The 26,996-nt window shown below is 35.9% G+C and overlaps 1 protein-coding gene across 3 annotated transcripts in view; it reads left to right on the forward strand.

The window, feature by feature from the left end:
* The first annotated feature begins 19,546 nt into the window (after window positions 1-19,546).
* Window positions 19,547-26,996, forward strand: part of LOC135098817 (circumsporozoite protein-like) — a 128,796-nt gene continuing 121,346 nt past the window's right edge. The window contains exon 1 of one of the 3 annotated variants that reach the window (XM_064001208.1): window positions 19,547-19,743. In XM_064001208.1, the coding sequence (XP_063857278.1) occupies window positions 19,639-19,743 (105 nt within the window). In that variant the 5' untranslated portion in view covers window positions 19,547-19,638. The remainder of the gene's footprint in view (window positions 19,744-26,996) is intronic. The other 2 variants (XM_064001207.1, XM_064001209.1) reach the window with 2 other exon arrangements.

Raw genomic sequence — 26,996 nt, forward strand, 5'->3', positions numbered from 1 at the left:
ATCCTCAACAGGAAGATTCTTAAACATCTATCACTTCACAACCTTCTATCTGATCGCCAGTATGGGTTCCGTCAAGGCCGCTCTACTGGTGATCTTCTGGCTTTCCTTACTGAGTCTTGGTCATCCTCTTTTAGAGACTTTGGTGAAACTTTTGCTGTTGCCTTGGACATATCAAAAGCCTTTGATAGAGTCTGGCACAAAGCTTTGATTTCCAAACTACCCTCCTACGGTTTCTATCCTTCTCTCTGTAACTTCATCTCAAGTTTCCTTTCTGACCGTTCTATTGCTGCTGTGGTAGACGGTCACTGTTCTTCTCCTAAATCTATTAACAGTGGTGTTCCTCAGGGTTCTGTCCTGTCACCCACTCTCTTCTTATTATTCATTAATGATCTTCTAAACCAAACTTCTTGTCCTATCCACTCCTAAGCTGATGATACCACCCTGCACTTTTCCACGTCTTTTCATAGACGTCCAACCCTTCAGGAGGTAAACATATCACGGAGGGAAGCCACAGAACGCCTGACTTCTGATCTTTCTAAAATTTCTGATTGGGGCAGAGCAAACTTGGTATTGTTCAATGCCTCAAAAACTCAATTCCTCCATCTATCAACTCGACACAATCTTCCAGACAACTATCCCCTCTTCTTCAATGACACTCAACTGTCCCCCTCTTCTACACTGAACATCCTCGGTCTGTCCTTTACTTATAATCTGAACTGGAAACTTCACATCTCATCTCTAGCTAAAACAGCTTCTATGAAGTTAGGTGTTCTGAGACGTCTCCGCCAGTTTTTCTCATCCCCCCAGCTGCTAACTCTGTACAAGGGCCTTATCCGTCCATGTATGGAGTATGCTTCACATGTCTGGGGGGGTTCCACTCATACTGCTGTTCTAGACAGGGTGGAATCAAAAGCTTTTCGTCTCATCAGCTCCTCTCCTCTAACTGACTGTCTTCAGCCCCTCTCTCACCGCCGCAATGTTGCATATCTAGCTGTCTTCTACCGCTATTTTCATGCCAACTGCTCTTCTGATCTTGCTAACTGCATGCCTCCCCTCCTCCCGCGGCCTCGCTGCACAAGACTTTCTTCTTTCTCTCACTCCTATTCTGTCCACCTCTCTAACGCAAGAGTTAACCAGTATTCTCAATCATTCATCCCTTTCTCTGGTAAACTCTGGAACTCCTTGCCTGCTTCTGTATATCCACCTTCCTATGACTTGAATTCCTTCAAGAGGGAGGTTTCAAGACACTTATCCACCAATTTTTGACCACTGCTTTGACCCTTTTAAGGGACTGGCATTTCAGTGGACATTTTTTTTTATTAGATTTTTGTTGCCCTTGGCCAGTATCCTTCCTACATAAAAAAAAAAAAAAAAAAAAAGAAGTGTTAGGTGTGTGGGGCGGCGGGGTGTCTGCCGCATGAAATCACATCAATGTAGACAAGTTGACGAATAAAAATCAATGATACTCTACATAGAATTTTCAGAATCCATTCGGAAATCTTTACGAACTTAAAAAAAAAGAAAAAAAATCCTGCTAGAAAGCCATATCAAAAGTTAACAGAAAAAAAAAAAAAGCAATGGCAGTCTCCTCCCTTGACAGTTTGTCAGACTAGAGCTGATCGCAAATGACATGTTTTGTTTCTTTTTAAGAGTGGCACTGTCTAAGCTGCTTTTTTTTCCTGTAGTGGACTGTATGCACCAGTACTGATGAGGGATGCGGCGTGTCTTATTAGTCTGTTAGAGATGAATGTGTTTCTCTTTATTTGTATATTATTTGCATAAGTCTTTTGTTTTTATTTGTTTGTTTGTTTAGATCTTGTTAGTGTTAAAGTAGCTGCCACCAGCCATGGGGTCCAGGCCAGCTGTGGGTTTATTCCTTGCTGTCGGGGTAGCATGCTCCTTATTAGATTTCCCTCCCCTCTCTCTCTCTCTCTCTCTCTCTCTCTCTCTCTCTCTCTCTCTCTCTCTCTCTCTCTCTCTCTCTCTCTCTCTCTCTACACACACACACACACACACACACACACACACACACACACACACACACACACACACATATATATATATATATATATATATATATATATATATATATATATATATATATATATATATATATATATATATATATATATATATATATATATATATATATATATATATATATATATATATATATATATATATATATAAAGAGAGAGAGAGAGAGAGAGAGAGAGAGAGAGAGAGAGAGAGAGAGAGAGAGAGAGAGAGAGAGAGAGAGAGAGAGAGAGAGAGAGCTTCATTCCCTATCTCAACCTATATTCCTATGGTTATTTCTTTTCCCCTTAACCCAGAATTGATAATGGCAGGAAAATTACATTTCCGATGTCTGTCAGTCCTCTGAGTTGACCAAGTAATTAATTCTTTTTTTTTTTTTTTTTTTTTTTTTTTTTATGTAGGAAGGATACTGGCCAAGGGCAACAAAAATCTAATAAAAAAAATGCCCACTGAAATGCCAGTCCCTAAAAGGGTCAAAGCAGTGGTCAAAAATTGGTGGATAAGTGTCTTGAAACCTCCCTCTTGAAGGAATTCAAGTCATAGGAAGGTGGAAATACAGAAGCAGGCAAGGAGTTCCAGAGTTTACCAGAGAAAGGGATGAATGATTGAGAATACTGGTTAACTCTTGCGTTAGAGAGGTGGACAGAATAGGAGTGAGAGAAAGAAGAAAGTCTTGTGCAGCGAGGCCGCGGAAGGAGGGGAGGCATGCAGTTAGCAAGATCAGAAGAGCAGTTAGCATGAAAATAGCGGTAGAAGACAGCTAGAGATGCAACATTGCGGCGGTGAGAGAGAGGCTGAAGACAGTCAGTTAGAGGAGAGGAGTTGATGAGACGAAAAGCTTTTGATTCCACCCTGTCTAGAACAGCAGTATGAGTGGAACCCCCCCAGACATGTGAAGCATACTCCATACATGGACGGATAAGGCCCTTGTACAGAGTTAGCAGCTGCGGGGGTGAGAAAAACTGGCGGAGACGTCTCAGAACACCTAACTTCATGGAAGCTGTTTTAGCTAGAGATGAGATGTGAAGTTTCCAGTTCAGATTATAAGTAAAGGACAGACCGAGGATGTTCAGTGTAGAAGAGGGGGATAGTTGAGTGTCATTGAAGAAGAGGGGATAGTTGTCTGGAAGATTGTGTCGAGTTGATAGATGGAGGAATTGAGTTTTTGAGGCATTGAACAATACCAAGTTTGCTCTGCCCCAATCAGAAATTTTAGAAAGATCAGAAGTCAGGCGTTCTGTGGCTTCCCTGCGTGATATGTTTACCTCCTGAAGGGTTGGACGTCTATGAAAAGACGTGGAAAAGTGCAGGGTGGTATCATCAGCATAGGAGTGGATAGGACAAGAAGTTTGTTTTAGAAGATCATTAATGAATAATAAGAAGAGAGTGGGTGACAGGACAGAACCCTGAGGAACACCACTGTTAATAGATTTAGGAGAAGAACAGTGACCGTCTACCACAGCAGCAATAGAACGGTCAGAAAGGAAACTTGAGATGAAGTTACAGAGAGAAGGATAGAAACCGTAGGAGGGTAGTTTGGAAATCAAAGCTTTGTGCCAGACTCTATCAAAGGCTTTTGATATGTCCAAGGCAACAGCAAAAGTTTCACCAAAGTCTCTAAAAGAGGATGACCAAGACTCAGTAAGGAAAGCCAGAAGATCACCAGTCGAGCGGCCTTGACGGAACCCATACTGGCGATCAGATAGAAGGTTGTGAAGTGATAGATGTTTAAGAATCTTCCTGTTGAGGATAGATTCAAAAACTTTAGATAAGCAGGAAATTAAAGCAATAGGACGGTAGTTTGAGGGATTAGAGCGGTCACCCTTTTTAGGAACAGGTTGAATGTAGGCAAACTTCCAGCAAGAAGGAAAGGTAGATGTTGACAGACAGAGCTGAAAGAGTTTGACTAGGCAAGGTGCAAGCACGGAGGCACAGTTTCGGAGAACAATAGGAGGGACCCCATCAGGTCCATAAGCCTTCTGAGGGTTTAGGCCAGCGAGGGCATGGAAAACATCATTACGAAGAATTTTAATACGAGGCATGAAGTAGTCAGAGGGTGGAGGAGAGGGAGGAACAAGCCCAGAATCGTCCAAGGTAGAGTTTTTAGCAAAGGTTTGAGCAAAGAGTTCAGCTTTAGAAATAGATGTGATAGCAGTGGTGCCATCTGGTTGAAGTAGAGGAGGGAAAGAAGAAGAAGCAAAGTTATTGGAGATATTTTTGGCTAGATGCCAGAAATCACGAGGGGAGTTAGATCTTGAAAGGTTTTGACATTTTCTGTTAATGAAGGAGTTTTTGGCTAGTTGGAGAACAGACTTGGCATGGTTCCGGGCAGAAATATAAAGTGCATGAGATTCTGGTGAAGGAAGGCTTAAGTACCTTTTGTGGGCCACCTCTCTATCATGTATAGCACGAGAACAAGCTGTGTTAAACCAAGGTTTAGAAGGTTTAGGACGAGAAAAAGAGTGAGGAATGTACGCCTCCATGCCAGACACTATCACCTCTGTTATGCGCTCAGCACACAAAGACGGGTCTCTGACACGGAAGCAGTAGTCATTCCAAGGAAAATCAGCAAAATACCGCCTCAGGTCCCCCCAACTAGCAGAGGCAAAACGCCAGAGGCACCTTCGCTTAGGGGGATCCTGAGGAGGGATTGGAGTGATAGGACAAGATAAAGATATGAGATTGTGATCGGAGGAGCCCAACGGAGAAGAAAGGGTGACAGCATAAGCAGAAGGATTAGAGGTCAGGAAAAGGTCAAGAATGTTGGGCGTATCTCCAAGACGGTCAGGAATACGAGTAGGGTGTTGCACCAATTGCTCTAGGTCATGGAGGATAGCAAAGTTGTAGGCTAGTTCACCAGGATGGTCAGTGAAGGGAGAGGAAAGCCAAAGCTGGTGGTGAACATTGAAGTCTCCAAGAATGGAGATCTCTGCAAAAGGGAAGAGGGTCAGAATGTGCTCCACTTTGGAAGTTAAGTAGTCAAAGAATTTCTTATAGTCAGAGGAGTTAGGAGAGAGGTATACAGCACAGATAAATTTAGTATGAGAATGACTCTGTAGTCGTAGCCAGATGGTGGAAAACTCGGAAGATTCAAGAGCGTGGGCACGAGAGCAGGTTAAGTCATTGCGCACATAAACGCAGCATCCAGCTTTGGATCGAAAATGAGGATAGAGAAAGTAGGAGGGAACAGAAAAGGGGCTACTGTCAGTTGCCTCAGACACCTGAGTTTCAGTGAGGAAAAGAAGATGAGGTTTAGAAGAGGAGAGGTGGTGTTCTACAGATTGAAAATTAGATCTTAGACCGCGAATGTTGCAGAAGTTAATGAAGAAAAAGTTGAGGGGGGTGTCAAGACACTTAGGGTCGTCGACGGAAAGGCAGTCCGACCTGGGGACATTTATGGTCCCCTCCCCAGATGGGGACTCCGAGGCTGGTGTAGGAGTCGCCATGATTTTAAAATTTTTGGAGTGAAGGGTGTGTGTGTTATTAGGTGCTTGTAGTTTTGTGTGGAGGAAGAGAGTTGTCTTTAGAGGGCAGGCTGTGACTACCCCCTTGTGTTGTGAGACACAAAGGGAAACGTTCAGTGAGGTCACAGCTGGGTTTAATGATAAGTTCACAGCACCCCCTGAACAGTGCTTTAGACCTCACTGGGAGTAATTATCGTTTCGGCAGGTGTCTACTGCCTCCTCCTCAGAATTCACACCAAGAAAAAATATTATTTGCATATAAACAAAGTTGATAATTAACACAAAATAATGGGAAGTTGTTAACAAAGATCTCTGTCAGCCTTCGCTCTGAGGACTACTTGTTGTTGTTGTTGTTGTTGTTGTTGTTGTTGTTGTTGTTGTTGTTGTTGTTGTTGTTGTTGTTGTTGTTGATGTTGTTGTTGACAGAGATAAGTGGGGGGAAGGGAGAAACGTCAAGCAAGAGTTTGGACAGTATTAAAAAAAAAAGAAAGAAAGGAAGTACAGACTTGATAATCTTGTTTGCGATATATAGTACAGACATGATGCTTACACTAGTGCAGAAGGCAGTGGCTATTAATTCATGTCGCTTAGATTTATACAGGTCGAATGGAGTGAGCACGACTCCTTGCAGGTGTTTTACACATATACATATAAATATATTTACATGCATACAGCATACTCACATACAAACACACACATACACACACATAAACTCTCACACAGTTACACTCATACACATATACCTTATACTTTTAATATTAATATATTTATTTATATTTTTTCTTTAGGCTACTCGGCACTGCCGCGCTTTATATACACTGCAAATCGTCAACACTAGTTCCTTCTGTCCAATTACACATCAGTTTTTTTAATACATCTTTAAAAGTTTAGATAGTTTTCGGGTCTGAAAACAATAATACAGATTTTCTCTATAATTACAGCAAGTTAACATTTTATATAACTCTACAATTTATCTACAACATCTTGAGAAAGGGAATTTTTACATGACTTGTATTAAAAATCCTTGGACAACCATCGTTTCTTTATTCAAGAATCAGCATCGTCAGCGAGAATGAAATATCCCTCCGCGCCAAGAGGAGATTTTTAACTCATATATATATATATATATATATATATATATATATATATATATATATATATATATATATATATATATATATATATATATATATATATATATATATATATATATATATATATATATATATATATATATATATATATATATATATATATATATATATATATATATATATATATTTCCCTTACGTTCTGGATTACAATAACATATATTTTTTCTCTAATTTCTACTGATCTCAAAAATGTATAATATATACAAGGTTTTATTTACAGTTCCTAAAATATTCAAATTCAAGACGTTGTCATTCCTTTAAGGCAGTGGTTCTTAACCCCTGGGTCGTGACCCAAAGTTGGGTCGCCAAGCCATTTGAATGGGTCGTCAGAGATATGTGCATAGATTTTTCGCCAACATACCTATCAAAATGTTATCAAAGTATCAATCCTGTTTATAGAATACATAAGTCACTAACATCTAAGGCTAAGCAAATCATAAAGACAGACAATTTAATTGAGGTAAAAAAAAAAAAACCCTACTCTTGTCTTTCAAATATCATTTAAACCTTGAATAAAAGAGCGTTTATGAAGGTATATAGGTCGCCATGGTCAATCTGCTGGACAGGAATTTGGGTCAGCTACAAAATAGAGTTTAAAAAACACGTTTAAAAAGACACGTTTAAAGAAATTTTCTTTTGGATTCCCACATAGAATGACTTCAATATTATTTATTGTTTTGGTGACTAACATGCTCAAAGACACTAGAAACACAGGTTTCTCGTAAAGTCGTTTAATTTCCCCATATAGTTGGCTTTGCATGCACTTCATAGTTTGTTACATAACAGTCCGAAAAAAAAGCTAAAATTAACTTTTTCGATCATGTTCTTTTTACATATAATTTCCCTGAATTTTGCCAGAATTTTGGCATCTCAGTACCTATGAAGAAGAATAACAAAAAAAAAAAAAAGCTATTTTTTAATTATTTCTTTATTTTTTCTCTATAAAGAGATTTTAGATTTTGGTACTTATGGAACTTAAAAACACACATAATACACGTTTCTCATAATGTCCTTTCGTTTCCCAGACATAGGGTTCTTTGCATGTATTTACGCATTTTTAGAGGTAACATGATCAAAAACACTCAAAATAAATGTTTTTGGTGATGTTAATCTGTTTCTCCATAAAGGGTGTTTTGCATGTATTTTAGCGTTTTGGTATATAAGGAGTTAAAAAACACTTAAAAGTTGGTTTTATTCCCATGTAATGTGATTGCCCTCCTTTTTAGTGCTTTATTGCCTAACTCTCTCAAAAACCCTCAAAAGATTTTTTTCTGGTAATGTCATTTTTTTTCCCACATAAAGCTAGTTTCGCATGGAATTTGAGATTCTAGTAACTAAGAATGTGAAAAAAAAATTAAAATACACGCATTTAGTAATGTTATTCTGTTTCTTAATTAAGAGTGTTATTCAGGAGTTTCAGCATTTTGGTATCTAAGAAACTTCTCCATATACACTAGTTTTTGCGTTTTTTTCCTTCGTGGTTCTTGTGAAACTATAAAATACTCATTATACACGTTTCTCGTAATGTCTTTTGAAAAAAAAACGTGAAACTGGATGCTTTGCATCCAGTTTCACGTTTTTTTTTTTGTTGGTCACAAGCTCAGAAATACTTAAAATATACCTTTTTGGTAATGTTATTCTATTTTTTCATATTGGTCTGTTTGCATCCGTTTTAGCGTTTTTTACGTAAAAAAATTGAAAAGACACGTTTTCAGTAATTTTGTTTTGGATTCCCGTATAGAGTGACTTCTATATTATTTATCGTTTTGGTGCCTAACATGCTGAAAAACACTCAAAAGACAGTTTATAAAGTCGTTTAATTTCCCCATATAGATGGCTTTGCATGCACTTTAGGGTTTGGTACATAATAATCCGGAAAAAAAAGTTAAAATTAACTTTTTCGATGATGTTCTTTTATCCACATAATTTCCCTGAATTTTAACAGAATTTTTGCATCTCGGTACTTCTGAAGATGAATAACAAAAAAAAAAAATATTATTTTTTTTTTATTTCATTTATTTATTTTTATTTTTTTATTTTTTTTTTTTTTTCTTTCTTCATAAAGAGTGTTATTTGTGGGTTTTAGCTTTTTGGTATTTAAGTAACTTAAAAACACTTATAATACACGTTTCTCGTAATGTCCTTTCGTTTCCCAAACATAGGATTCTTTGCATGTATTTAAGCGTTTTTATAGGTAACATGATCAAAAACACTCAAAATACATGTTTTTTGTAATGCTATTGTGTTTCTCCATAAAGGAATTTTTGCATTCGTTTTAGCGTTTTGGTATGTAAGGAGCTGAAAAATATTTAACGGCTCTTGGTAAAATTTTTTTTTATTCACATGTAATGTGATTGCCTTTCTTTTAAATACTTTATTGCCTAATACGCTCATAAACACTCAAAAAACATTTTCTGGTAATATAATTTTTTCCCCACATAAACCTAGTTTCGCATGCAATTTCGTGTTTTGGTAACTAAAAATGTGAAAAACACTCAAAATACACGCATTTGGTAAGGTTGTTCTCTATCTCAATCAAGAGTGTTATTCATGAGTTTCAGCATTTTGGTATCTAAGAAACTTTTGCCTTGTGGTTGTTGTGAAACTATAAAATACTCATTATACAGGTTTCTCGTAATGTCCTTTTGTTTCCCAATATATAGTGCTTTGCATCCATTTTCGCGTTTTTTATAGGTAACAGGCTCAAAAACACTCAAAATATATCTTTTTCGCAATGTTATTCTATTTCTTCATATTGGTTTGTTTGCATCCGTTTTAGCGTGTTTCTACGTAAAACACTGAAAAGACAAGTGTTAAGTGATTTTCTTTTGGATTCCCATATAGAGTGACTTCCATATTATTTATTGTTTTGGTGCCTAACATGATGAAAAACACTCAAAAGACAGGTTTCTGGTAAAGTCGTTTAATTTCCCTATAGAGGTGGCTTTGCATGCAATTTAGGTTTTGGTACATAACTATCCGAAAAAAAGCTAAAATTAACTTTTTTGATAATGTTCTTTTTTCCACATAATTTCCCTGAATTTTGCCAGAATTTTGGCATCTCGGTACCTATGAAGAAGAACTACAAAAAAAAAGGAAAATTTTTTTTTTTTTCTCTCTATAAAGAGTGTTATTTGTGGATTTTATCTTTTTGGTGCTTAAGGAATTTAATAACATTCATAATACACGTTTCTCGAAATGTCCTTTCGTTTCCCAAACATAGGGTTCTTCCATGTATTTATGCGTTTTTATAGGTAGTATGATCAAAAACACTCAAAATACATGTTTTTGGTAATGTTATTCTGTTTCTTCATAAAGGGTGTTTTGCATGCGTTTTAGTGTTTTGGTATGTTTGGAGCTCAAAAACACTTAAAGGCAAGTTCTTGGTAAAAGTTGGTTTTATTCCCATGTAATGAGATTGCCCTGCTTTTTAGTGCTTTATTGCCTAACACGCTCAAAAACACTCAAAAGACACTTTTCTGGAAATGTTTTTTTTTTTTTCTTTCCACATAAAGCTAGTTTCGTATGCAATTTGGGGTTTTGGTCACCAAGAATGTGAAAAACACTCAAAATACACGCATTTGGTAAGATTGTTCTGTTTCTCAATTAAGAGTGTTATTCATGAGTTTCAGGGTTTTGGTATTTAAGAATTTATTTATAAATGTGTAATTTTCTCTTACAGTTGCTAAATGCCTCAGCACTAAGAGCTTGATTACTAAGTCCGTTCCAATCATCTACTACTGTATTTGAAAACCAATTCCTTCCTGTTTCCTTTTTGAACATCAAGTTTTCAGGCTCAAGCCTGAAAACTTGATGTTCTATTTTTCTTGTTCTATCATGGTTACAGATTCTAAGAATTTTCATTATGTTCCCCTTGTTATAACCCATATACCACTTAAAGACTTCTATCAGGTCCACTCTTAACCTATGTCTCTCTAAAGAATGTAAATTTAACAGCTTGAATCTCGCTTCGTAAGGAATACTCCTCATCCCCTGTATCCTTTTAGTCATTCTCCTTTGAAGTGATTCTAATAGATCTTTATTCTTCCTATGATGTGGTGACCAGAATAGGACAGTGTAGTCTAGATGAAGTCTGACCAGCACTAAATGTAACTTTAATATTACTTTGGGAGGTTTACTTTTAGCACTCCTGACAATGAATCATAATACACTATTTGCTTTGTTTCTGGGCTCTTTGCCTTGCTTTCTTAGACGGAGTTCAGAGCTAACTTTAAATCTCAAATCTTTTTCTAACCCTGAACCTACCAGAACTTGGTTGTTCATTGTGTAACTACTGTGTGGGTTTCTTCTACTTACGCTAAGTGCTTTGCATTTGTTGATATTAAACTGCATTTACCATCTGTCTGTCCATTCTTTCATCCTATCCAAATCTGCCTGCAAGGCGATGGTATGCGATTCTGACCTAAATAATGTACATACTCTCGTGTCATCCGCAAATTTACTAACAACACTACTAATTCCACTATCCAAGTCATTGACATATATTACAAACAACATCGGCCCTAATACTAATAATCCCTTTGTCACCCCACTAATTACTTGACCCCACTCGGATTTAGAACCGTTTATTACAACACTCTGTCGCCTGCCGCTTGGCCATGACCTTATCCAGATTACTTATTACCTTTTTCCAATTCTTAAATACTGTGGAATATATTTCATCTGGTCCTGGTGATTTGAACTTTGCAGCTTATCTATCTCCTGTTCCACTATCTCTTTAGTTATGGTAATATCTGTCAGCTTCTCATTTTCTTCTACTCTAAATATCTTGTCACTATTCGGCAAATCCTGCATGTTTTCCTGGGCAAAGACAGTTAAAAAATACTCGTTCACAATTTTACTAATCTCCTCCCAACAACTAAGCAGGTCCCATTCTGCTGTCTTTAAGGAACTATTGTTTCTCTATTCTTCGTCTTATATGCCTGATAAAATCCCTTGGGGTCCATATTCGCTTGGCTGGCTACCTTTAATTCATAACTATTTTTAGCTTTCCTTGTTAAACTCCTGACTTTTCAAATTCATTATATTATGGCCTTAAAACCACTTCCCCTGTCTTTAATCTCATATATACTTCTCTTTCGCCCTATGTAATGTTTTAACCTCAGTCATCCATTTAGGATCATTCTTCTGCGATCTTATTCTTCTGTAAGAGATATTCCCTAACTGTCCTGAATGTAATTTATCAACGAAATATTTATTTCGCTTTTCTATAAAGGGTGTTTTGCTTGAGTTTTAGCGTTTCTGTACATAAGAACCTTTATAAAAGCTTAATGTTAATTTGTTTCTCCGTAAAGGTTGTTTTCCATGCTTTTCAGCGATTTCGGATGTAAGAAGGTGAAAAACACTCTAAAGACACTTTCTTGGTAATGTTATTTTATATTGCCAAATAAGGTGCTTTCAATGCTTTTTAGCATTTTCATTCCTAACACTCAAGTAAACACTCAAAAGACACGTTTCCTGTAATATCGTTTTGCTTCTTCATATAGGGATCTGCATGCATTATGATGTTTTGCTACATAATGTGAAAAACGCTCAAAATAAAGATTTTAGGTAATGTTGTTCTTTTTCTCTATATAGGGTGCTATTCATCCTTTTTAGCGTTTTGGTACTTAGGAAGCTTACTTAGGAACCTCAGAAACACAAATATAACTTCTTTCTCCAAACGTCTTTCCATTTCCCATTTCCCATTTGTATGTATTTTGACGTTTTGGTACATAAAAAGGAAAAAAAAACACAAAAACATGTTTTTGGTGATGTTCTGTTTCTCTATAAAGAGATATAGAATATATTTAACTTTCATTCCGGCGGTTTAGTGTTTAGTACTCAAAAAGACTCAAAATACACGTTTTTGGTAAGGTTTTTTTTCTGTTTGGTAAGATTATTCGTGTTTGTTGTACGCGTTTTAGCGTTTTGGAACGTAAAAAGTTTAAAACACTTAAAAGACATGCTTATTATTTTGCATTTCTATATAAGGTGCTTTCCATGCTATTTAGCGTTTTCGTGCCTAACACGCTGAAAAACATAAAAACACATTTCTTACATTGTTGTTTAATTTTCTCGTATAGCGAGCAAGCATTATGGTGTTTTGCTACCTGACAATGTGAAAAACATTCAAATTACACGATTTTGGTAATGTTTTTTTCTCTCTCGATTTTTGCGTTTTGGTACCTGAGAAGCTAAAAAAAAAAAAAATCATAATACACGTTTTTTGTCATGTCCTTTCGTTTCCTCATATAGGCTGTTTTTGGTGCTTTGGTACCTAACAGAGTGTTTGCATGTATTTTGACATTTTAGTTCGTAAGAACCTAAAAAAAAAAAAACACTCTAAAGACGTTTTAGTAAAGTTGTTTTGTATTCCCCTATGGGGTGATTTCGTTGCTTCTTACTGATTTGGTGCCTAACACGCCCAAAAAATAACAAAAGACAAGTTTCTAGTGATTTCGTTTCGTTTCTTCATACAGGTTGCTTTACATGCATGTTGGCGTTTTGGTAATTATCAATGTAAAAGAATACCCGTTTTTGGTAAGTTTCTTCTTTTTCTTCAGAGCATTATTGAAGTACTGATTTGGTACTTAGGAAAGTAATAAAAAAAAAAAACACAACAAACTTTTCTCGTAATGTCCTTTTTATTTCCATACTCGTATGCAGGGTGATTTGTTTGATGACAGGCGATATTGTACATAATAGGCTCAAAAAAAAAAAAAAACACACAAAATACACGTTTTTGTGTTTTGTGTTTTTAGTGTATTCTGTTTCTCTATATATGGTATTTTCATACGTTTTTAAAGTCGTTTCATATATCTATATATGGGTCTTTGCATGAATTTTGGCTTTTTGGTAACTAAAAATGTCATAACACTCAAAATGCACGTTTTTTTTTTTTTTTTGGGCAGTATTGTTCTGTTTCTCCATATAGAGTGTTTTTTCATGCATTTTACCCTTTTGATACCAAGAAAATAAAAAACCCTCATAATACAAGTTTCTCGTAATGTCTTATAATTTTTCCCATACAGGATATTTCCGATTCATTTAAGCGTTTTTTTACGTAACAATCTTACAAAAGACTCAAAATACTTGTTTAGTATGCGTTTTAGCGTTTTCGTATGTAAGGAGCTTAAAAACACTTAAAGGCAAGTTATTGGTAAAAGTTGGTTTTATTCCCATGTAATGTCATTGCCCTGCTTTTTAGTGCTTTATTGCCTAACACGCTCAACAAAACTCAAGACACTTTTCTGGTAATATTTTTTTTTTCACACAAAGCTAGTTTCGCATGCAATTTGGGGTTTTGGTAAGTAAGAATGTTAAAAAAGATTCAAAATACACCCATTTGGTAAGGTTGTTCTGTTTCTCAATTGAGTGTTCTTCATGAATTTCAGCATTTTGCTATCTAAGAAACATCTCCATATACACGAGTTTTTGCGTGTTTTGACTTGTGGTTCTTGTGAAACTATAAAACACTCAATATACACTTTTCTCGTAATATCCTTTTCTTTCCCAATATAGAGTGCTTTGCAACTATTTTCGCGTTTTCTGTAGGTAACAAACTCAAAAACACTCAAAATATAACTTTTTAGTAATATTATTCTATTTCTTCATATTGGTTGGTTTGCATCCGTTTTAATGTTTTTCTAAGTAAAACACTAAGAAAACACGTTTTCAGTAATTTTGTTTTGGATTCCCATAAAGAGTGACTTCCATATTATTTATTGTTTTGGTGCCTAACTTGCTGAAAAACACTCAAAAGACAGGTATCTGGTAAAGTCGTTTAATTTCTTCATGTAGATGGCTTTGCATACACTTTAGGGTTTGGTACATAACAGTCCGAAAAAAAAAAAAAGCTAAAAATAATTTTTGTTTAATAATATTATTTTTTCACATAATTTCCCTGAAATTTGCCAAAATTTTGGTATCTCGGTACGTATGAAGATAAATAAAAAAAAAATCCGTTTTAATTAATTAATTTTTTTTTTCTCTATAAAGAGTGTTATTTGTGGGTTTTAACTCTTTTGTTACTCATGGAACTTAAAAACACTCATAATACACGTTTCTCGTAATGTCCTTTCGTTTCCCAAACATAGGGATCTTTGCATGTATATAAGCGTTTTTATACGTAAGAGATCAAAAACATTGAAAATTCATGTTTTTCGTAATGTTATTTTGTTTCTCAATAAAGGGTGTTTTGCATGCATTTTAGCGTTTTAGTATGTAAGGAGCTGAAAAACACTTAAAGACAAGTCCTTGGTAAATGTTGGTTTTATTCCCATGTAATGTCATTGCCCTGCTTTTTTGTGCTTTATTGCCTAACACGCTCAAAAACACTCAAAAGACACTTTTTTTCTGGTAATGTCACTTATTTCCAACATAAAGCTAGTTTCGCATGTAATTTCGGGTTTTGGTAACTAAGAATGTGAAAAACACTCAAAATACACGCATTTGGTAAGGTTGTTCTGTTTCTCAATTAAGAGTGTTATTCATGAATTTCAGCATTTTTATATCTAAGAAAAATCTCCATATACACGAGTTTTTTACGTTTTTTGCCTTATGGTACTTGAAAACTATTAAAACATTCATTATACAATTTTCTTGTAATATCGTTTTGTTTCCCAATATAGACTGCTTTGCATTCATTTTTGCGTTTTTTGTAGGTAACAAGCTTAAAAACACAACTTTTTTGTAATGTTATTCTATTTCTTCATATTGGTTGGTTTGCATCCGTTTTAGCGTTCTACGCTGAAACTGAAAAGACACGTTTTCATTAATATTGTTGAAATTGCTGAAAACACCCAAAGACACGTTTCTTGTAAAGTCGTGTAATTTCCCAATATAGGTGGCTTTGCATGCACTTCCGGATTTCGTAAATAACTCCGGAAAAAGATAAAATTATTTTTTATGTTTTTTTTCACATAATTTCCCTGAATTTTCTCAGAATTTTGGCATCTCGGTACCTATGAAAATAATTAACAAAAATTTTTTTTTTTTTCTCTATAAAGAGTGTTATTTGTGGGTTTTAGATTTTTGGTACTTAAGGAACTTAAAAATACTCATAATACACGATTTTCGTAATGTCCTTTCGTTTCACAAACATAGGGTTCTTTGCATGTATTTAAGCGATTTTATAGGTAACATGATCAAAAACACTCAAAATACATGTTTTTGGTAATGTTATTCTGTTTCTCCATAAAGCTTGTTTTGCATGCGTTTAGCGTTTTGGTATGTAAGGAGTTAAAAACACTTAAAGGCAAGTTCTTCGTAAAATTTGGTTTTATTCCAGTGTAATGTGATTGTTCTGCTTTTTAGTGTTTTGTTGCATATAACGCTCAAAAACACTCAAAAGACACTTTTTCTGGTAATGTCATTTTTTTTCCCACATAATGCTAGTTTTGCATGTAATTTGGGATTTTCGTAACTAAGAATGTGAAAAACACTCAAAATACACACATTTGGTAAGGTAGTTCTGTTTTTTCAATTAAAAGTGTTATTCATGAGTTTTAGCGTTTTGGTAAGAAACTTCTCTAAATACACAAGTTTTTGCGTTTTTTGCCTTGTGGTTCTTATGAAACTATAAAACACTCATTATACACGTTTCTCGTAATGTCCTTTTGCTTCCCAATATAGTTTTTTTGTAGGTAAAAAGCTCAAAAACACATTTTGGTAATGTTATTTTATTTCTTCTTATTGGTTGGTTTGCATCCGTTTTAGCGTTTTTCTACGTAAAACACGGAAAAGACACTTTTTCAGTAATTTTGTTTTAGATTCCCATATAGAGTGACTTGCATGTTATTTACCGTTAGTGTGCCTAACAAGCTGAAAAACACTCAAAAGACAGTTTTCTGGCAAAAACGTTTAATTTCCCCATATAGGTGGCTTTCCATGTACTTTAGGGTTTGGTACATAACAGTACGAAAAAAAAAAGCTAAAATTAACTTTTTTTTTAATTGACTCATAATGTCCTGAATTTTACCCAAATTTTGGCATCTCGGTACCTGTGAAGATGAAAAAGAAAGAAAAAAAATATCGTATTTTTTTTATTTATTTATTTATTTTTTCTCAATAAAGAGTATTATTTGTGGCTTTTAGCTTTTTGGTAAAGATCTTAATAACACTGATAATACACGTTTCTCGTAATGTTTTTTCGTTTCCCAAAAATAGGGTTCTTTGCATGTGTTTAAGCGTTTTTAATGGTAACATGATCAAAAACACTCAAAATATATGTTTTTGGTAATGTTATTCTCTTTCTCCATAAAGTGTGTTTTGCATACGTTTTAGCGTTTTGGTATATAAGAAGCTCAAAACACTTAAAGGCAAGTTCTTGGTAAAAATTGATTTTATTTCCATGTAATGTGATTCCCCTACTTTTTATTGCATTATTGACTATCACGCTCAAAAACACCCAAAAGACACTTTTCTGGTAATGTCATTTTTTTTCCCACATAAAGCTGGTTTCACATGCAATTTGGGATTTTGATAACTAAGAATGTGAAAAGCACTCAAAATACACGCATTTAGTAAAGTTGTTCTGTTTCTCAATTAAGAGTGTTATTCATGAGTTTCAGCATTTTGGTATCTAGGAAACTTCTCCATATACACGAGTTTTTGCGTTTTTTGGCTTGTGGTTCTTTTGAACTATAGAATATTCATTATACACTTTTCTTGTAATGCCCCTTTGTTTCCCAATATAGAGTGTTTTGTATCAATTTTCGCGTTTTTTTGTAGGTAACAAGCTCAAAAACACTCAAAATATACCTTTTTGGTAATGATTTTCTACTTCTTGATATTGGTTAGTTTGCATCCGTTTTAGCGTTTTTCTACGTAAAACACTGAGAAGACACGTTTTCAGTAATTTTGTTTTGGTTTGCCATATAGAGTGAGTTCTTCATTATTTATCGTTTTGGTGCCTAACATGCTGAAAAACACTCAAAACACAGATTTCTGTTAAGGTCGTTTAATTTCCTGATATGGGAGGCTTTGCATGCACTTTCGTGTTTGGTACATAACAGTCCGAAAAAAAGCTAATATCAACTTTTTGAAATAAATTTCTTATCATATAATTGCCAAAATTTTTCCCAGAATTTTGGCATTTCGGTACCTATGAAGGTGAATAACAAAAAAAGAAAATCCTTTTATTTATTTTTTTTTATTTTTTACTTTTTTCTAAATAACAAGTTTTATTTGTGAGTTTTAGCTTTTTGGTAGTTACGGAACTTAAAAACACTCATAATACACGTTTCTCGTAATGTCCTTACGTTTCCCAAACATAAGGTTCTTTGCATGTATTTAAGCGTTTTTATAGATAACATTATCAAAAACACTCAAAATACATGTTTTTGGTAATGTTATTCTGTTACTCCATAAAGTTTGTTTTCCATGCGTTTTAGCGGTTTGGTATGTATGGAGCTCAAAAACACATATTGGCAAGTTCTTGGTAAAAGTTGGTTTTATTCCCATGTAATGTGATTGCCCTGCTTTTTAGTACTTCATTGCCTATCACGTTCAAAAACAATTAAAAGACACTTCTGATAATGTCATTTTTTTCCTCATAAAGCTAGTTTCTTATGCTATTTTGGGTATTGCTAACTAGGAATATTAAAAACACTCAAAATACAGGCATTTGCTAAGGTTGTTCTGTTTCTCAATTAAGATTTTTATTCATGAGTTTCAGCATTTTGGTATCTAAGAAACTTCTTTATATACACGTTTTTTTTTTGCGTTTTTCTACGTAAAACACTGAGAAGATACATTTACAGTAATTTTGTTTTGGATTCCCATATAGAGTGAGTTCCTTATTATTTATCGTTTTGGTGCCTACCATGCTGAAAAACACTCAAAAGACAGATTTCTGGAAAGGTCGTTTAATTTTCTCATATTTGTGCTCTCTGTACCTATTAAAAAGAATAACAAAAAAAAAATCCTATTTATTTATTTACTTGTTTTTTTTTTCCCTATAAAGAGGTTTTAGCTTTTTGGTACTTATGGAACTTAAAAACACTCATAATACACGTTTCTCGTAATGTCCTTCCGTTTCCCTGACATAGGGTTTTTTGCATATATTTAAGCGTTTTTAGAGGTAACATGATCAAAAACACTCAAAATACATGTTTTTGGTAATGTTAATCTGTTTCTCCATAAAGGGTGATTTGCATGCGTTTTAGCGTTTTGGTAAATAAGGAGCTCAAAAACACTTAAAGGCAAGTTCTTGGTAAAAAATGTTTTTATTCCCATGTAATGTGATTGCCTTCCTTTTCTAGTGCTTTATTGCCTAACACGCTCAAAAACACTCAAAAGACACTTTTCTGGTAATGTCATTTTTTTTACCACATAAAGCTAGTTTTGCATGCAATTTGGGGTTTTGGTAACTAAGAATGTGAAAAACAGTCAAAATACACGCATATCGTAAGGTTGTTCTGTATTCTCAATTAAGAGTGTTATTCCTGAGTTTCAGTATTTTGCTATCTAAGAAACTTATCCATATACACGAGTTTTTGCGTTTTTTGCCTTGTGGTTCTTGTGAAACTATAAAACACTCATTATACAAGATTCTCGTAATGTCCTTTTCTATCTAAATATAGAGTGCTTTCTATCCATTTTCGCCTTTTTTGTAGATAAGAAGCTCAAAAACACTGAATATATACCTTTTTTGGTAATGTTATTCTACTTCTTCATATTCGTTGGTTTGCATCCGTTTTAGCGTTTTTCTACGTAAAACACTGAAAAGACACTTTTTCAGTAACTTTTTTTGATGGATCCGAAAAAAAACTAAAATTAAATTTTTTTCATAATTTTCTTTTTTCACATAATTTTCCTGAATTTTGCCAGAATTTTGGCATCTTGGTATAGAGAGAGAGAGAGAGAGAGAGTCCTTGGTAGTAGTAATATACCGTAAAATGAATTGAAATCCCGCATGATCCTCTATTCAAAACTCGCGCCCTCCAGGCCATCAAGCAAGAAGCGACAGTGTGACAGTGATGAGTGGTGTAGTGTGGATGTGTGCGTCCGTCAATCTTTCGTACCTACGGCTTTCCGTGAGGCGGCTGGAGCAGGAAATCGCCGAGCCGTGCTGCAGAGGTGAGGTGAGTACACTCCTGGCCAGGGTGAGGACGAGGCAGTGACGTGTGCAGTGTGCTGTGCTGCGGAAATCAAGGGATGCGGCAGGACGGTCAGGCTGTCATGGCGGTAGCCTCTCGTGGTCTTGGGTACTGTATGACCAGGACACAAAGCTTCATATTCCATATCGTAGTTGCCGTGGGTTGATATGCACGATGGAAACGTGGAATGTAACTTGTGATGATCAGTGAAGCTTTCATGGCGATACTACTACCATGACTGAAAATTAGGGAACTAGGATTACCCGGTCAGCTCTCTCTCTCTTTCTCTCTCTCTCTCTCTCTCTGGAAGCTTATTTGCGCTCACTTTCCTGATGGACTGAGTTTGAATGACCTTAGTGAGGGCAGTCACAGATAATAGTGATGATGAGCCGGGGCTCCACACAGTTCATGGAGGGTAAAACGCGTATTTATGGTCAGGCACTCCATGCACCCATGCCGTCCTGGTGCGCCCTCCCTGTCTGCTGGGTTGTGGGCACGTGTGTGTGTGTGTGTGTGTGTGTGAAAGTTTCATTAGAGTACTTGTAAGTGTAGTGCATAGATTCCGTTTGGTGCAAAGAGCAAGATTTTCGAATTGGAATGATCGTGGCTCATTGCGACTCACGTGCAGAATACTGCGTGACGAGACGAAGCTGCTGATAGTTACTTGTGTTGCAGCTTTTGTTTTTGTATCACATCTTATTCTGTTTTTATTACGTTCTTCTTCCTTAAGCAGTTAACTTCTCTTTGTTTACGACCAAAAATCGAAAATTCAAGCCCCAGCTTTTAAGCATAATTTATAATGATGAACAGAATGTATTAAATTCTTTTATCCAGAACCTTTCAGATCAAGATATTGATTGACAGCTGCCAGGTACATTTATTTAAAATAATTTTTATTTTTATTTTTAGTAGTTTTAATAGTTAAATAATAAATGACTTGAGGATATAATATTAACGTTTTACTGTTAAATAATAAATGACTTGAGGATATAATATTAACGTTTTACTTATATTAATAGTATAACAGCAGGTATTCTGAAATGTTAACAAGTATGTGCTGCTTATAAAACATGAAAAACAGTACAACACACACTAGGTGTGTAACACAAGGCAGAAAATAAAACCAAGGCCTTGCCATGAAAGACAGCAGCATTCATAAGAGGCATTTTTTTTCCCACACCTGCACAAACATTTGGCAACATCAAGGTGTTTATCACTTATGCCTTATAAGACAGAACACATGGTTAGTTGAATTAAGAGATCACACAAAAGTCATCACTATCTTATAGCATACATATATAGTATACAGCAGCACCAAGAGACATTGCAATGTAAGAACATAAGAAATAAGGGAAGCTGCAAGAAGCGACCAGGCTTACATGTGGCAGTCCCTGTATGAAATATACCTACCTATTTCCACCTATCATCCCCATCCATAAACCCGTTTAATCTTATCTTAAAGTTCTCTAATGTCTTGGCACTAACAACATGATTACTGAATCTGTTCCACTCATCTTCCACTCTTTTTTTTTTTTTTTTGAGAACCAATTTCTTCCTATCTCTCTTAAACCTAAATTTTTCAAGCTTGAACCTGTTATTTCTTATTCTATCCTGGCTGCTAATCCTAAGAATTTTGCTTACATCCCCCTTGTTACAACCCTTTTACCACTTAAAGACTTCTATCAAGTCCCTTTTTAACCTACATCTCTCTAAAGAATGTAAATTTAACAGCTTCAATCTTGCTTCATAAGGAATACTCCTCATCCCCTGTATCCTTTTAGTCATTCTCCTCTGTACTTATTCTAATAGACTTATATCTTTCCTGTAATGTGGGGACCAGAACTGCACAGCATAGTCTAGATGAGGTCTGACCAGCGTCAAATATAACTTTAATATTATTTCGGGCCTTCTACTTTTAACACTCCTAAAAATGAATCCTAATACCCTGTTTGCCCTGTTTTTGGCCTCTATGCATTGCTTTCCTAGACGGAGTTCAGAGCTAACTATAACTCCTAAATCTTTTTTTGTACCCTGAACCTACCAGAGTTTCGTTATTTATTGTGTAGCTACTGTGTGGGTTTCCTCTACCTACACTAAGTACTTTGCATTTGTTGATATTAAACTGCATTTGCCATTTGTCTGTCCATACATTCATCCTATCTAAATCTGCCTGCAAGGTGATGGCATTCGAAACTGACCTAATTAATCTACTTATCTTTGTGTCATCCGCAAATTTACTAACATCACTAATTCCACTATCCAAGTCATTGATATATATTAAAAACAACAGTGGCCCTAATACTGATCCCTGTGGCACCCCACTAATTACGTTATCCCATTCGGATTTAGAGCTGTTTATTGTAACTCTTTGTCGCCTGTCGCTTAGCCATGGCCTTAGCCAGCCTAACACCTTCCCATCTATCCTGTGTGCCCCAACCTTTCTCAGTACCCTCTGATGAGGTACCTTGTCAAAAGCTTTACTAAAGTCCAGATATAAGATATTATAACTATCACCATTATCTACTGCGTCATACACTTTAGTGTAAAAACTTAACAAGTTTGTCAGGCGAGACTTCCCCTTCATGAATCCATGCTGTGACTGATTTATCAAATTATGTTTGTCTAAATGCTCCCTATTGTTCCTTGTTATTATTGACTCCAATATTTTACCTACAACAGAAGTTAAGCTGACAGGTCTATAATTGGATGCTAAAGTTTTATCTCCTTTCTTAAAGATGGGTACTACATTAGCCTGCCTCCACATTACTGGTACCTCACCTGACTCAAGTGATTTCCTAAAGACAGAAACTAATGGCTCACTAATAACCTCTTTATATTCCTTAAGTACTTGGGATATATTTCATCTGGTCCTGGTATCTTGAGCTTTTTTAGCCTATCTCCTGTTCCACAATCTCCTTAGTTATGGAAATATCTGTCAGCTTCTCATTCTCATCTGCTGGAAACATCTGTTCACTATTTGGCATATCCTGCATGTTTTCCTGGGTGTAGACAGTTAGAAAATACTCATTCAGAATTTTACTAATCTCCTTCCCAGACCTAACCAGCTCCCCATCTACCTAGCTGTATTTACCTAGTTGTGAAATACAGGACAAGAGCCACACTAGGCTCATGCTGTCCCATCTCCATATCGACTTTTATCTAGATTTTCTTTAAATTTATGAATTGTCTTTGCACACAGTCTCATCCTTAAGTTCATTCAACACCATTATACTTCTGTGTGGGAAGCTGTGTTTCTTGATGTCTCTTCTGCAAACACTCCTTTTCAATTTCCTTCCATGTCCTCTTGTGTCTCTCATATCTGGTATCATGAGATCTTCTCTGTCCAAGTTTTCCATTCCTTCCAATATTCTATATATTGCTATCAAATCACCTCTTTCCCTCCTTTTTTCTAGTGTAGTCAGGCCCAATCTCTTCAACCTTTCCTCATAATTATACTCTCTTAAGGTTGCAGGGATTTTAGTTGCAGCTCTCTGGATTCTTTCTTTCTTGTTTTTCAAACTTGGCAACCACACTGATGCTGCGTACTCCAATCTCGGACGTATCATCTTTGTTATCTTTTTTTTTTATCATATCTTCATCAATATAAGAGAATGCTATCTTGATGTTTCTCAGCAGATTTTATGTTTCTCCTATAATTTTATTTATGTGCTTTCCAAATGATAAATTATCAGTAATAATTACTCCTAGGTCTTTTTCTTCTGATTTTATAGAGATTTCCTCATTCCCTAAGTAACAGTTGCCAACTGGTCTTCTCACACTTTTCCCAAACCTCATCACACTACATTTTTTAGCATTAAACTCCATGTTCCACCTCAATGACCATTCATTAACCTTAATGAAGTCCTCTTCATTTGTTACTTTTCTCATAATCTTAGCGTCATCAGCAAAAAGGTTCATGTAACTTTCTACACCTTCTGTCATATCATTTACATAAACTGTGAACATAATAGGTGCAAGTACTGAACCTTGTGGGACTCCACTTTATTACTGTTCTCCAGTTCTACCTGCTGCCTTTAATTACTGTCCTCATTTCTCTGTTCGTCAAAAAGTCAGTCATCCACTTTAACAGCGATCCAGCGAGTCCTCCAATTTTTTTCCAATTTCCATATTAGTCTTCTGTGCGGAACTTTATCAAATGCTTTTCTCAAATCTAAGTATATGCAGTCGAACCATCCATGTCTCTCTTGCACTATATCTATTACTATTGAGTAGAAACTTATCAAATTTGTAACACAAGATCTTCCTTTTCTGAAGCCAAACTGTGTCTCTGTTATCACTTTGTTGTCTTCTAGATATTTCACCCATCTGTTCTTGATAATCTTTTCACAATTCTTTGCCACCACACTTGTGAGTGATACAGGTCTATAATTTAATGGATCTTCTTTACTTCCGGTCTTGTGAATTGGGGTAATACCCCCCCCCGTTTCCAAACTATGGGTACTCTACCTTTTACCAGGGTGGTGCTAATTATATTGTGCAGCACTGAGACTAATTGTGAGCTACACTCTTTTAAAATCCAACTTGATACACACCATCAGGACCCATTGCTTTCCTTACATCCAGGTCTTCCAACATAATCTTTGCTTCTTCTACTGATGTTTTAATCTCCTTTAGGTTGGTTCCTTTTTCTAATGTTGTCTTCTCACCTCTGAAATCATTTCCTTTAGTAAACACAGAGTGGAAGTATCTGTTCATCTACCTCCTCTGGGTCATCCACTGTCTCTTCTCCAGCTTTTTCCATGCTTATTTCATCCTAACTCTTTAATTTTCCATTGATGAATTTATAAAATAATTTTGGTTGGTCTTTACATTTCTCCACAACATTCTTTTCAAAATTTTTCTGATCATCTCTGTGAGTTTTGACATTTGTTCCTCTTCCTTATGCAATTGTTCCACAGGTCCAGTCTCTTGTTTTTCTTCCACTTGTTCCATGCTTTTTCTGTCCAATCTAGCTGTTGCACATCTCCTATTGTACCAATCCTTTTTGAAAAGGTTCTCTGTTGATCTTTTGGGTACCCATTTCTTTACTCCTTTATTATAAATATCCAGGAAAGCTGTCTACTTTTCCTCTATGTCCTTTTGAATAACCATGTTCCAATTCACTTCACTGAAATACTTCCTAAGTTGTCCAAGGTTAGTCTTGCTGTAGTTTAGCCATTCTCTTGTGTGGTCTTCTTTCCTTATACTGAGGTTATCATCCATAACTGTGAACTGAATCAGCACATGATCACTTTTTCTTATTGGGTTTATGTATTTAAGGTCTTCTACTATTTCTTGTTCCTTGGTGAAAATTAGATTGAGCCTTGAAGGTGCTTCATTTCTCCTAAATCCTGTGTCATCTGTAACCCATTGTGTCAGGACATTTTCAATAGCCAGGTCTAGTAGCTTGTTCCCCCATGATGACTCACTGCCTTCTGTGGTCCAGTTCTCCCAAGATATCTCTTTACAGTTAAAGTCCCCCATCAGGATTATATCATCATTTTCCTCAAGCAGCTCTGTCAAACATGTCCTTGTGTCCTCAAGCATTTTCTTATATTCATCCTCTCTCCAAGAGTTGGAAGGGGGGGAACACAAGTCACCACAACGTTATGGTATCTTCCAGTATTCTGTCTTAAGCTTATTTTCAATACTTCTGCCTCCTCCATCACATATGTGACAGATTCCACTTGTAAATTCTTCCTAACTAGAAGCATCACACCTCCTCGCTGTTTATTCCTTCTATTTCTCATCCAGAGGTTGTATTTTCCTTCACCAATATTTAGTATATCCCCTTCACTTGCCAGTTTAGGTTCAACGATTCCCATGATGTCCGGTTTTTCCTCTTTTAAATAGTCTTCTAGTTTCAACACTGCTGACATTAGTCCATTTATGTTTGTGTATGCTACTTTTAGTCTTCCCCTGCCCCTATTTGCTGCCTTTAATGGACCTATAGTATCCTCATTCTTCATCCAGTATACCTGATAAAATCCCTTGGGGTCTGTCTTCACCTGGCTGGCTTCCTTTAATTCATAATTGCCCTTAGCTTTCCTCGTTAATCTCCTGACTATTCTAACTAATTCATTATATTGTGGCCTTAAAACCTCTTCACCTGTCCTTAATCTCTTATATATACTTCTCTTCCGTTCTATATAATGTTTTAACCTAGCATTCATCAATTTAGAGTCATTTTTCTGTGATCTTATTGCTCTATACAGGATGTTTGCTAGCTGTCCTGTATGCAGTTTGTCTGTGAAATATTTATACAACTCATCTAAATTTACTTCACTTAATCCCCTCATCTTGGCCCCTTCCATCCTCTCCACTCCCTCATCTACTCACCTTGACCTCACTTCTCCCATTTCAGCATGACCTGACCCTTCAACATACTCACACCTATCTCCCTCTCTCTCTCTCTCCTCGGTCCCTTCCGGACACATCTTCCCTCCTCTTGTCCTACACCCTCACATCTCACCTCACCTCTCTCATCCTGCCTTATCTCTCTCAACTCCGTCCCGGTCCTGACCTCACCCTCCATCCATTGCCAGTCAACTCCTTGGAGGTACCTTTTTAATTCCTCAAAATCTGCTCTCCTAAAGTCAGGTGTTTTTCTAGTGTTTTTGCTTTTAAAAGTGTCTTCCCATTTTAATTTGTACCTAATTTCCCAATGGTCACTGTTGCCTAGCTGTCCACCAACCTCTATCTCCATGACTGCCTCTTCCCTGTTAGTAAGAATTAAATCTAGAATATTGTTCCCCCTTGTGGGTTCTATGACTACTTGTTTTAAAAAAGATTATCCTGAATTACCTTTAGAAATTCCTCTGCTTCCTTGTCACCCACCATCAGGCTCCAGTTGATATTCCTAAAATTAAAATCTCCTATCACACATATCTGACTGTGCCTTCCTGCTCTGTTTATTACCTGCCACAGTGAGGTGTTAATTTCCTTTGTACTGTTTGGTGGCCTGTACACTACTCCCAGTACTACTGACTGTGATCCTTCCTTAATATCTACCCATATCAACTCTGTTTTGAATGTACATCAGGAGGTAACGGAGTCAGCATAGCAAGGCTACACCACCTAACAGAGAACGCAAAGACTTCCATATCAGAACAAATGACATGGCAACTCAATACTGCTTACAACAACAGCCACAACAACAACAACAACAACAACAACAACAACAACAACAACAACATTGAAGTAAAGATATACAGTGGGCATATGGCAGCTAAAGATAT

Source organism: Scylla paramamosain, unplaced genomic scaffold (genome assembly GCF_035594125.1).
Source record: "Scylla paramamosain isolate STU-SP2022 unplaced genomic scaffold, ASM3559412v1 Contig84, whole genome shotgun sequence".
Taxonomy (NCBI): domain Eukaryota; kingdom Metazoa; phylum Arthropoda; class Malacostraca; order Decapoda; family Portunidae; genus Scylla; species Scylla paramamosain.